This window comes from Cuculus canorus, chromosome 3, assembly GCF_017976375.1.
Source record: "Cuculus canorus isolate bCucCan1 chromosome 3, bCucCan1.pri, whole genome shotgun sequence".
Lineage (NCBI taxonomy): Eukaryota > Metazoa > Chordata > Aves > Cuculiformes > Cuculidae > Cuculus > Cuculus canorus.
The window spans coordinates 119,953,480-119,966,035 of record NC_071403.1 but is presented as its reverse complement, the minus strand read 5'-3'; the positions used below and the strand labels follow the sequence as shown (position 1 = coordinate 119,966,035).

General features: G+C 55.8%; 1 protein-coding gene across 1 annotated transcript in view; it reads right to left on the bottom strand.

Annotated features, from left to right (window-relative positions):
- Nucleotides 1–4,374, bottom strand: part of TNFRSF21 (TNF receptor superfamily member 21) — a 40,586-nt gene extending 36,212 nt beyond the window's left edge. The window contains exon 1 of the mRNA XM_054063487.1: nt 4,217–4,374. Within this exon, the coding sequence (XP_053919462.1) occupies nt 4,217–4,246 (30 nt within the window). The 5' untranslated portion in view covers nt 4,247–4,374. The remainder of the gene's footprint in view (nt 1–4,216) is intronic.
- Between the last annotated feature and the right edge of the window lie 8,182 nt (nt 4,375–12,556).

The following is a 12,556-nucleotide window of genomic DNA, read 5'->3' as shown; positions in this document are numbered from 1 at the left end:
CAGTCCCACCCCCTGCCATGGGCAGGGACACCTCCCACTGGATCAGGGGCTGCTCCAAGCCCCATCCAACCTGGCCTGGAACCCCTCCAGGGATGGGGCAGCCACAGCTTCCCTGGGCAACCTGGGCCAGGGACTCACACCCTCAGTGTGAAGAAATTCTTCGTAATGTCTAACCTAAATTTTCCCCCTTACAGTTTAAAGCCATTCAAGGGGAGGCAGTGATAAACCTCAAAAATAACAAATATAAAATTAAAAAAAAAAAAGGCAAAAGCCAGCTAAACGCAGGACACGACCCTGGCAGAGAAGAGCAGGAGCAGAAAACCGTAAGCAAGCAAGGACTGACAGCACTAAAATGATAACTGGGGAATGTTTCCAAGCGAAATCAGCAGAATTTGGTAGAAATAGCAGCCGGCTCCATGGAGATGCCTTGGCATATGTCAAGGATGGGCTGCACAGCCTGCTGCCCTTCCCAAACGTCCGCTGCCCAGCACCGGGAAGGCACTTGTGACATTTAAGGACAAAAAAATAATAAACCCAGAAAGGCAAATAAACTGGTCTGGAGGTTGTATGGTAACTTTACAGCCAGGAGGAGCCCACCTCCCGGCCCCCTCGCTCTAAAAAGGATCCAGTCACTCCGAAAAAAAAGTTGCCCGTGAGGAGAGTATCGAAGAGCAAAGCAAATTTCTGCTTCTCGCAGAGCACTGAGCTGTTCCGGCTGGGCTGGGGTTTGTGAAACCGAGAGCCCTGGGTTCAGTGAAACCAACAGTCCGGGGCTTACCCTGCTCAGCAGTCCCTTACTACGTCTCGAGAGCGAAACGCAAGCAGCCAAGCGTGCCAGAACAGCAGCACCAGCGCATCTGGTGTCCATGAGGGGAATCCCAGCAGCCATCCCCGCAGCCGACCGGAGCGTGCAAGCATCCCCGGCAGCCACCATTTCACTCCGAGCAGATGAAACACCCCAGGGTCCCCAAAGCCCCGAGCCGAAGAGAGACAACACCGCACCAGTTTGAGACAGAGGAAATGGTGGAAATGCTGCGGCAGCCAGCGGGAACCCAAAGCCCGGGAAACCACGACCAACACCAGCCTTACGCAACCGCTGCCGAGCGGCTATCGCTCAAAAATCAAGCAGCTGAGCAGATCTGGATCTGCTGCACCAGTAAGAGACTCACCAACTATTGACCTGAACGCTCTTCCATCGGGCTGGGAAGACCTTAACTCCTTGTGGGGCCAAAGGGAGTTGACCAAAACGTTTAGGATGAAGATGTTCGATGAGACCCTGGCTGGTCGCCAAGGGAGCACCTTGCCGGCTCATGAGCCAACGGGAATGTTGTCTCACGGCACATTTGCTCGCACGATCAGCACACGCGAAAGCCAGAGTACACGCGTGCACAAGCAATGCATGCATGGGTTCTCTCAGTCTCAGCTTCATTTTGTAAAACTGCTGTTGTATTTCCCTACACCTTCAAATCACTCTTTTTTATTCCGCTCTTCCCTCTATGCCTCCCATTCCCAACTCATCTCCAGCATTCTAGGTGGAGCTCCATATCTCAAACTCCCCATCAGCATCTGGTCCTGAGGCACGTCCAGAGAAAGGAAACAGAGCTGTGGAAGGGGCCGGAGAACAGGGGTTATCAGGAGCGGCTGAGGGACCTGGGGCTGTTTATCCTGGAGAAAAGGAGGCTGAGGGGAGACCTCATCCCTGTCTGCAACTGCCTGGAACGAGGTTGTAGTCAGGTGGGTGGTGGTCTTTTCTCCCAAGAGACAAGAGGTAATGGCCTCAAGCTGCACCAGGGCAGGATCAGATTGGACATCAGGAAAATGTCTTCACCGAAAGGGTTCTCCGGCCCTGGCAGAGGCTGCCCAGGGAGGCGGTGGAGTCCCCATCCCTGGAGGGGTTTAAAAGCCGGGCAGATGAAGTGCTGGGGGATCTGGTTTAGTAGTGGAATGCTTACGGTTGGACTCGATGATCTCAAAGGTCTTTTCCAACTAAACGATTCTATAATTCAATGATCTCATCTTCTAGATGTGCAGCAGTGCTCACCTCTCCCAGTGGGAAATGGGTGCTCGGGAGCACACAATCACCCACCCCCCCCAGACCTTGGTTGCTCCATGAGGTCACCCTTCACCTCCAGAGCAACGAGGCTGTTTCCCAGCTAAAGCTCTCCCAGCTCTAGATTACTTTTTGTTTACTCGGCTTCCCGTCGAGCCAGCACCAGCTTGCTAAGATCCACCTTGAGTTCAAGAGCAAGTGCAATGCTGGGTTACACAACGCAGCAGCAGCAGCTGCAGAGTGGGCCTGACACTCCCAATTACCATCTCTTCCCCCCAAAAAAAAGACAGGATGTAGCCCTAAAGAGCTGATTGGGAATGGCCCAATTTGGGAAGGCAAACCAGGAGGTGAACCTGCCAGAAAATATTTCCACGCCAAGTCCGAGGAAGGCATTTACAATGAGCGGAGGGGAGTTTTGGTGCCTGTGCAAAGGGTGGGAAGGTAAGCGGTGGGTGCGGGGATGGATGGATGGATGGATGAACAGACAGACAGACGGATGCCAGCCCAATGCTGAGCTTCAGGAGCAGGGCACGGGGACAAAGTAAGGATCCCCTGGACTTCAATACACAACACAGCCCTGGATGAAGGCTCTGGGGATGCCCACCTGCCGCAAAACTGGGATGGAGATGATGGAACGGGGGATGCTGCATCCAGCCAGTGCCCGTGGCCAGGGGTTGGGGCAGGTGTCACCCCTCGAGGGGGGCACTGGGGAGCACCGGAGCCGCGGATGGGGGTGACAGCAGCCTCAGTACCTGCAAATCCCCCAAACCCACCGCCCTGCCTACCTGCCCCCCACCAGGCTGGCAGCACAAATCCCACGGCATGGGCAGGAGGGCAGCCCTGCACGACAACTCATCCATCCGTCAGCCCCACCGAAGGTCCTGTGCAGGGATGGACAGATGGACACGCTGGCAAAGACAGACACACACATGGACCCCAAACAGGGGCAGGAGGGGCAGCCCTGCACTGCAGCACATCCATCCCCCCCATCCCCAACTGCGGACATGTGGATCCTGTGCAAGGACGGACAGACAGACACGCAAACCTCACGCCCAGACTGCAGCACATCCATCCCATCACCACCGCGGATCTTGCGCAGGGATGGACAGACACACAGACAGTGTTTCCAAGCCCGGGCAGGAGGGGCAGCCCTGCACCGCAGCGCATCCATCCCCTCCAGCACCACCGCGGTTCTTGTGCAGGGATGGACAGACAGACAGACACACACCCCATGTTCGGGCAGAGACAGACAGACAGACAGGCACCCCAAGACAAGGGCAGGAGGGATGGGGGTGGGCAGCCCTGCACTGCAGCACATCCGCCACCACCCCTCGGTACCGCGGGTCTTGTGCAGGGATGGATGGACAGACAGACAGGCAGACACGGACACACATGCTCAGAAAGACAGACGGACAGACAGACATAGCCTCCAAGCCCGGGCAGGAGGGGCAGCCCTGCACTGCAGCACATCATCCCCTTCCCCCATCTCCACCGCAAACACGCGGATCTTGCGCAGGGACGGACAGACAGACTGACACACAAAGAGACAGACAGACGGACACCAACACCCCACGCCCGGACTGCAGCACATCCATATTCCCCCCACACACACACTCCACCCCTCCATCTCCACCGCGGACACGCGGGTCTTGCGCAGGGATGGACGGACAGACAGACAGACCGACACGCATCCCAAGCCACGGGCAGGAGGGGCAGCGCTGCACTGCAGCACATCCTTTCCCCCCCCACTCCGGCTCCATCGCGGACAGACAGACGGGCAGGGACGCACAGACAGAAAGGCACACGCTTAGACAGACCGACAGACCCGCCGGGGCAGCGATGGACAGACACGCATACACACGGTCAGACAGACGGACACACACGCCCGGGCAGGGATGGACAGACACAAGGACACACAGACAGACAGAGGCTCAGAAAGACGGACAGACAGACACACACGCTCAGACAGAGAGACACGCACGCCGGGGCAGGGATGGACAGACACACGGCCCCACGCTCAGACAGACACACACAGGCTCAGAAAGACGGACGGACAGACACGCCGGGGCAGGGACGGACGCACGGACAGACAGACGGACACACGCCCGGACAGACAGGCAGATACAGAGGCTCGGACAGACGGGCGGGCGACCCCGCGGGACTCACCGCGACGAGGGCGGGGCGCGGGGCGCCCATGCTGCCGGGTGGCGCTCAGGGCTCGGGGCAGCGCGGCGCGGGGCAGCGGGCGCCCATGGCGGGGCCGGGGGGGCCCTGCGCCCGCCGCTCCCACCTGCCTGCGCTGCGGGCGGGGCGGGGCGGGGCGGCGCGGCGGCGCCCCCAGCGGACAGCGCCCCCCGCCGGGCGGCGCCGCGCACTGCGCTCGCGCACAGCGGCACCCGGCGGACAGAGGCGGCGCGCAACTGCGCAGCGCCCCCGCGCGACTGGGTCTCCACCCGCGCAACTGCGCCCTCCCCCGCGCAACTGCTCCTCCCCCCCGCAATTGCGCCCCCGCGCGACTGCGTCCCCTTCTCCGCGCAACAGGGTCCCACTCCGCGCAACTGCTCCTCCGCCCCGCAATTGCGCCCCCGCGCGACTGGGTCCCCCCCCGCGCAAATGCGGCCCCCCCCCCCGCGCAACTGCGGTCGCCCAGCGCGACTGGGTCCCCTCCCCCGCGCAACCGGGTCCCCCTCCGCGCAACTGCTCCTCCCCCCCGCAATTGCGCCCCCCCCCCCCCGCGCAACTGCGCCCCCCCACCCGCGCGACTGGGTCTTCACCCGCGCAACTGCGCGCCCTCTCCCCCGCGCAACTGCGGCCCCCCCCCCCCGCGCGGCTGTGTCCCCCTCCGCGCAACTGCTCCGCCCCCCCGCAACTGCGCCCCTCCGCACCTGAGCCTCCCCCCCGCGCAACTGCGCCCCCCCCTGCAATTTAGCCCCCTCCCCCGCGCAAATGCGGCCCCCCCGCGCGACTGGCTCCCCTTCCCCGTGCAACTGGGTCCCCACCCGCGCAACTGCGCCTCCCCCCCGCGCCCCTCCCCGCACGCCTTCGGGCAGCGCAAAGCAACGCGCAACTGTAGCCCCCCTCGCGCAGCTGCACCCCCCCCCCCTCCCGCGTAACAGTGCAGCGCAAGGCAGCGCGGAACTGCGTCCCCCCCTCCACCCCGCGCAACTGCGGCCGCGCCAGGTAACAGCGCCCCTCCCCCCCCAACAGCGCCCCTCCCCGCGCAACTGCGCCCCCACACCCTGCAATGGGGGCGCCGAGTAACAGCGACCCCCGCGCAGCGCCAGGCAGCGCGCAGCCCACCCCGAGCACCTCGTCTCCCCGTCTTCTAGAGCCGATGGGGACTCCAGCACCTCCCTGCGCAGCCTCTCTTAATGCTGGACAACCAGTTTGAAGATGACTCCAAACTGGGTTGATCTGCTGGAGGGCAGGGAGGGTCTCCAGAGGGACCTGGATGAGTTGGATCCATGGGCTGACACCAAAGGGATGAGGTCCAACCAGTGCCGGGTCCTGCACTTGGGACGCAACCACCCCGTGCAGCTCCAGGCCTGGAGAAGAGCGGCTGGAAAGGTGCCCAGCAGAGAAGGACCTGGGGGTGTTGGCTGACAGTGGCTGAACATGGGCCAGCAGTGGCCCAGGTGGCCAAGAAGGCCAATGGCATCTTGGCCTGGATCAGAACCAGCGTGGAGAGCAGGAACAGGGAGGGAATTGTGTCCCTGGACTCAGCACTGGTGAGGCTGCACCTCAATTCCTGGGTTCAGTTTTGAGCCCCTCACTCCAAGAAGGACATTGAGGGGCTGGAGCATAGAATGGCATCTGGAGAAGGGGCTGGAGAACAAGTCTTAACAAGGAGCAGCTGAGGGACCTGTAATTGTTTAGCCTGGAGAAGAGGAGGCTGAGGGGACACCTCATCCCTGTCTGCACCTGCCTGAGAGGAGGTTGTAGCGAGGTGGGTGCTGGGCTCCTCTCCCAAGTGACAGGCGATGGGATGAGATGGAATGGCCTCAAGTTGCACCAGGGCAGGTTCAGATTGGACATCAGGAAAAATGTCTTCACTGAAAGAGTTTTCAGGCCCTGGAACTGGTTTGAAGCGGTTCAGTCACCATCTCTGGAGGTATATAAAACACGTGTAGGTACTTAGGGACATGGTTTCATGGTGGCTTAGCAGTGCTAGGTTAAGGTTTGGACTTGATGATCTCAAAGGTCTTTCCCAACCTAAACAATTCCACGATTCTATGCCCAGAGGAGCTCTGCTGGAGCAAGCTTCTCATCCCACCACCACATGTACGTCCTCGTGCTGTATCCATGTTAATGGGGGCCATATCTGGTATCACTGCCCTTGCTGCCCGTCCTTCCATCCAGGGATGATCACCTCCCACCTACCTGGGACTCTAGGGATGGAAGCTCTTTGTAGGACTTCAAAGGAAATGGTTTTGCTCTACCTCTACCCTGTGTTGCTTTAGCATCTCATTCCATCGTCCTCCCTCTAAACGGGATAGGAGTAGTTTCTCTATAAATGAGGTAGGAGTAGTTTTTCTTCCCACTGGTGGTCTTGCTCAGGTGGACCTCAGCCCTCCTAAGGCTGTGAGCGTGTAGAAACTGTAGGGCTCAACAGCATCAAATCTTGGGGTGGGATTGTTTACATTCCTTTTTATCCTTGTTTTATCCATCTCAGACTACAGATAAAGAAGACTTTTTTTTTGCAATGACAGTGGTGAAACACTGGAATGGGTTGCCCCATCCCTGGAAACATTCAAGGTCAAGTTGGATGGGGCTCTGAGCAACCTGGTTGAGTTGAAGATGCCTTCATGCCTTGAGCCTTGCTCACTGTAGAGGGGTTGGAACTAGGTGACCTTCATGGTCTCTTCCAATCCAAACCATTCTATGATTCTGGGAATGTGTATCACATTCCCTGTGATGGAAGGATATGTCAGGGAGCAGATGCGTCCCCTCACGCGTGAGGATTAGCTGATAGCTGAGGATGGGCCCTGCACAGGCAGTGCCCTCACGGACCATATGAAGCATCTGAAGAAGGTGCAGCAGAGCAGGGTGCTGGTCACAGTGTCCATCGATGGCCATGGCAAGTTACAGAAACAGGTCCAGGTCTATCCAGGGCATCAGGAGGAACAGGAGATGGAGTCAGAGATAGGACTGGAAAGGCTGGTTCCTTCTAGGAGACAGGAACATAGAGGCTTCAGGATGGGTCCAAGGTCTGATCAGGGGACCAGGGGTGAAGGAGGGCCCAGGTGAGGCTGACCAGGGCCTTCAAGGTTTCTGAGTGCACCAAATCAAGGGATTCTATAACACTTTATATTGCTCATTGTCTGTTGAGGAAGGCATTCAAACACCCAGTTTCCAGAATCTGTAGAAATCCTATTGACCGACAGTCACCTTCTGGAGGCATCCTGAAGAGACAAGGGAGGGTTTCAGTGCCGCACCAAAGCAAGAAGCACAGAATCTCCACAAATGACAGAAAATCAACACAAAAATAAAATAAATATCCAACAAAAAAAAGCGATGGTGTTGCTCCACAGAAGTGTGGGTTTCATCCAAACTCTTCTGAAGTCCTCAAGAAGCCTCCTCCTGATTTCACAGATTTGAACCCAGCTAGAAGACTCCTCTCCCAGCCAAGGTGGACTTTTTCTCTGTGTATGTTCTCCACACAGAAGGTTGGAAAAGACCTTCCAGATCATCAAGTCTAACAGTAAATACATCTAATCCTGGAAGGGAGCAATGACCCTCGGGAGCCTGGGAATGAGCCTGGAGAAGTGTTTCTCTCCCAGAGCCAGGGTTCCAGTGGCAGGACTGCTGTTCCCAGAGGAGGACAAGACATACTGTGTCACATGAGCAGGAGAGGACTTTCCTCCACAGCTGGCCGTGCTGTTGTGCAAGTGCTGCAGAGCCCTGTTTTGGGCTTTGCCTTCCCCCAGGACCATCGGACCTGGGAAAAACGTGCTCTTCCCAGGAGGTCAAGGCAGAGGAGCCTCATCCCAAACAGAGACCATGATGCAAAGCAAGACCTGGTAAAGGCTGCCCAGAAGGAAGGCTGGGATGCATGTTGCTACTTTTAATATAAAATAAATTGGGCAAATAATAGGTGACAACGCAGCCAGATTAGGTTATCACCAGACTTGGGGATGGTGGTGGGGATTTTAAGCTTAAAAATGCCAAGTTTTGGTGGAATATGGGACAAATCTTCCTCTGCTGGTGTGGAGGTAACTGGGCTGGTTGCGTCTGGGCTAGAAGAGGGTTTGAAATGTCCCAACACCACCGACCTACGCTGGGTCCGTCCGCAGTGTGAAAGGCACTGCTCAGATTGTAGTAGGGAAAAGCAGAAAAATAAGCATCCAGAGGATGGAGTGACTCAGGGATTGGCAAAGAGATGGATCACATTACTGGTGTGGAATGGCTTCCAATTAGTTAAGTCCTAATAACATATTAGTTATGTATATTATTTATACATAACCCAAAGGCAGCCCACAGATCATCCAAAAACCATGCAGGCTGATCTACAAATCCCCCTTCCCACCCCCCTCGCAGCCCTTGAGATGACAAACATCAGTCACACTGCCCAGACTGGTTCATACTGGCTGTGACATGAATTGCTTCTTAATGTCCGACTTGCCGTATCTCCACTTCTCTCATTCTTCAGAAGGAGAATAGGGAAGTGGGTGACTGAGGTCGGAGTTTCGAGTTAAGTGTTTTTGGTGGCAGCAGTGGCTCAAGAAGTTCCTCCTCGCCTCTCTGCGTTCAGTTCCCTTTTCCTCCTTGTGCCATCCCTTGAGTCATGCAAATACGGGCCCGTGGGATCAGCCAGGTCAGTGAACTCGTGAAAAAAACAAGGAGGAGGGTATTTTTTGAGAGTTGGTGAACTTTGTTGCTCATGTTGACCAGAGACCCATGGGTCTTCGCTAAGACAGTGTCAGGAGTCTGAGCAAATGCTGGAGGGACACCAGGATCAGATCAGGGCAGTCTGTGATTTCGACACAGGATGGGAGGTGATGTGATTGAGAGCAGCCCTGAGGAGAAGGACTTGGGGTGCTGGTTGATGAGAAGCTCGATGTGAGCCATCGACGTGCGCTTGCAGCCCAGAAACCAACCAAGTCCTGGGCTGCATCCAAAACAGCATGGCCAGCAGGAGGGAGGGGATTCTGCCCCTCTATTCCTCTCTTATGAGACCCCACCTGGAGTCCTCTGTCCAGTTCTGGAATCCACAACGTAAGAAGGAGATGGAGCTGTTGGAACAGGTCCAGAGGAAGCTACAAAGATGATCAGCTGGAGCACCTCTGCTCTAAGGACAGGCTGAGAGAGTTGGGGTTTTTCAGCCTGGAGAAGAGAAGGCTCTGGGAAGACCTTAGAGCAGCTGCCAGTACTGAAAGGGGCTACAGGAAAGCTGAGGAGGGATTTTTTCCAAGGACCGGGAGTGACAGGATGAGGAGGAATGGCTTTAAATTGGAAGGGGGAAGATTTAGACTGGTCATCAGGAAGAATTTCTTCACGCTGAGGGTGGTGAGGCCCTGGCCCAGGCTGCCCAGGGAAGCTGTGGCTGCCCCATCCCTGGAGGGGTTCCAGGCCAGGTTGGATGGGGCTTGGAGCAGCCTGGGCCAGGGGGAGGTGTCCCTGCCCATGGCAGGGGTGGAACTGGATGGGCTTTGAAGTCCTTTCCAACCCAAACCATGCTATGATTCATGAACTGATTTGCCACCAGAAGCCAACTTGTCCTTGTTGGCAAGCTCTCCTCTCTTGTGAGGAAAAGCCAGTGGTGCTGCTTAGTCATCTGAGGCTGTTTAAACCATGTTCATGAAATGGGAGGAATTATTTTGCCAAAAGAAGCGTTTTGGGAAATGTTAAAGAATGCGCTCCAGAACCACTTCACTTGCTTCATCCTACACAAAGCCAGAAGTGTTCTGGGAGGCGGTTTCTCATCACTTTCAATGGAGATGAAGACCTAGGCAGCAAGAACTCCAGCACAATGGAGCTCAAGCTTTCTTTGGGTACCAGTTTAGGAGACAAGAAGAGTCTCTAGGAAACTCCCCGCAGTCTGGCACTCTCCTTCCTTCACACATTTTTACTGAGTGCAAATCCTCCTCCAGGAAATTTAGTATTAGTCCTTGTGCTAAATTCCTCTGGAAGGGAACTCTTTAGTGCAGATCATTGCTGGAGAGATTAACACCTCAGGGCTTGAGTGTAAAGCAGCACAGAGGTCCCACACCAGCTCACATCCCTCCCATCTCACCAGCCTCCAGGTCCCTCCTAGAGACTGAGCAGTTTTTCTCTGTTCCTTGGCAGCTTTTCAGGTCCTCTCCTGTGAACGCTTTCTGTTTGCCACCGCAGTTAGACTGGATAAGAGGGAGAAGGGAGGATCAGTCCCACTTCCCAAGCTCAAATCACCTTCAGCCATGGTGTAAACACATCAACTTGAACTGACCTAAGAGCATTCCAAACCCAGAGACCTCTCTCCCGTCTTTCTCTCGCAGCCCTGGGCCACCAGCCCCTGTCCTCCCCTCTCTTTGCCCTCACGCTGGCCGATTCAGTGCTGACTTAGCAGAAACACGTTCCCTTTTCTCACTCAGTTCTTTCTGTGCCAGATTAGTCACTCAGATGTGTGCGAGGAGGCTTTGAGCTGACATGAGGGAGAGCAACAGAGGGGGGTGGAGGATGGTCCCCGGCAGCCTGTGGGTGAAGGATAGATGGATGCGATTGCTGCATCAGAGCCAATTCCCAGGTCATATGGAATCAGAGGAGAACCAGAAATGGTCATTTGGGGCCACGATGATAACTGAGGTGAAAGGCCTGGGACTGAAGAAATGGGGCAAAGTTGTTAGCAGGTTGCTGGGACAATCCCAACAGCAGCTGGGGAAGGATCACCATGGCACGAGGATGGCTGGGAGGCAGCATGGGAGCTCTGGGGTTGCACCAGGTCTTGCTTGTAGCTCACCTCACCCTGAGCTCTGCCCTGTCACTGCGAGGCACTTGCTGGTTGAGTAGCAGAGGGATGGTGGGATGCCCAGAGCCACCTTATAGGATAAGCCTGGTTAGAAGTAGCACAGGGTGAGATGTGTAACCGCCACATTCCCACTCTTAGCACAGTTCTTTCCATTTCACCTCTGGGAACCTCCTTTTGAAGCCCTGAAGTGTCTGTGGAGCAAGTTGTTCTTGAAAATGAGCCAGGGCGCAGCCCTCAGAGCTCTACATGGTGCCCTGTCTAGGGGTAGTGTTGTAATTAATGCAACCTTACTGGCAGCAACAAGAGGGTAATTAAGAAACTCTTAATTTCTACGGGTCCGTACAAATGCATCACTAATCACCAGCCAGAAACCTGGGAAAATTTAGTCAAAGCAGCCTGGGTGCTTAAGGGATTGTCATGCCCTGCAAGTGTTTCCCCACCATTCAGCCTCTTCTCTCCTTCTCCCACAGCCATGCCCCAGCCATCCTTCCCTCGCTTCCCTTCCCAGCCATCCTTCCCTACTTTAAACAGAGAAACATAAACAAAACCGTGCTTCCCTGAAAGGAAGAGAGACCCAGGAAACAGGAAAGCAGATACTGTAACAATAAACAACCACCCCATCCAAAGCAGACAGAGAAATGTTCTTACTTTTTGCTTTTCCAGGCCCCCCTCGGAAAGCTGGCTAACTGCCTCCAGCCCACAGCCTTCCACTGCCTTCCCTTTGCTGCTCTCAAGCCCCGGGCTTGCATTTCTCCCAGGCAGCAGATATCATAGAATGGTTTGGGTTTTAAGGCACCTCAAAGCCCATCCAGTTCCACCCCTGCCATGGGCAGGGACACCTCCCACTGGCCCAGGCTGCTCCAAGCCCCATCCAACCTGGCCTTGAACACCTCCAGGGATGGGGCAGCTACCACTTGTCTGGACCAGAGCCTCCTCACCCTCAATGTGAAGAATTTCTCCCTGAAGTCTAATCTAAATCTAAATCTTCCAATTTCAATCAATTCCCCATTGTCCTGTCACTCCATGCCCTTGGAAAATGTCCCTCCCCGGCTTTCCTGGAGCCGTCAGGTACTGGAAGGCTGCTATAAGGTCTCCCTGGAACCTTCCCTTTTCTAGGCTGAACAACCCTATAACTCTATCCTCCCATCCATCTGCCCATTAAACCACTTCCACTGGCCACCACACATCATTAGCTCTTCAGTGATGCCCTTGGAACCGTATGTTGTCCTCTCTCAGAAGATGGCTTCCTAAGTAAAGTAAAGTCAAAACCCGAGGACAGCCCATTTCTCATGCACAGTCTCTGACAGCAGTTGTGTTGAGCTCAGGTCTCAAGATCATAGAGTGAGAAGAATTTGACTCAAGAACAAGAATGCTTCTGGGCCTCCAGTTCCTACTGCCAGGCTGACACTGCACTCAAGCAGGAGTGGAAGAGGAGGAACTGATGAGCAGGAGCATGGCCAGTGCACTTCTGGCCGTGTTGGCTGATGAGTGATGTGGTGCCAAACAAAGGACAAGCTGTTCTCTTGCTCATTATTGTTCCCAGATGAGTGGAGGACTTTTAC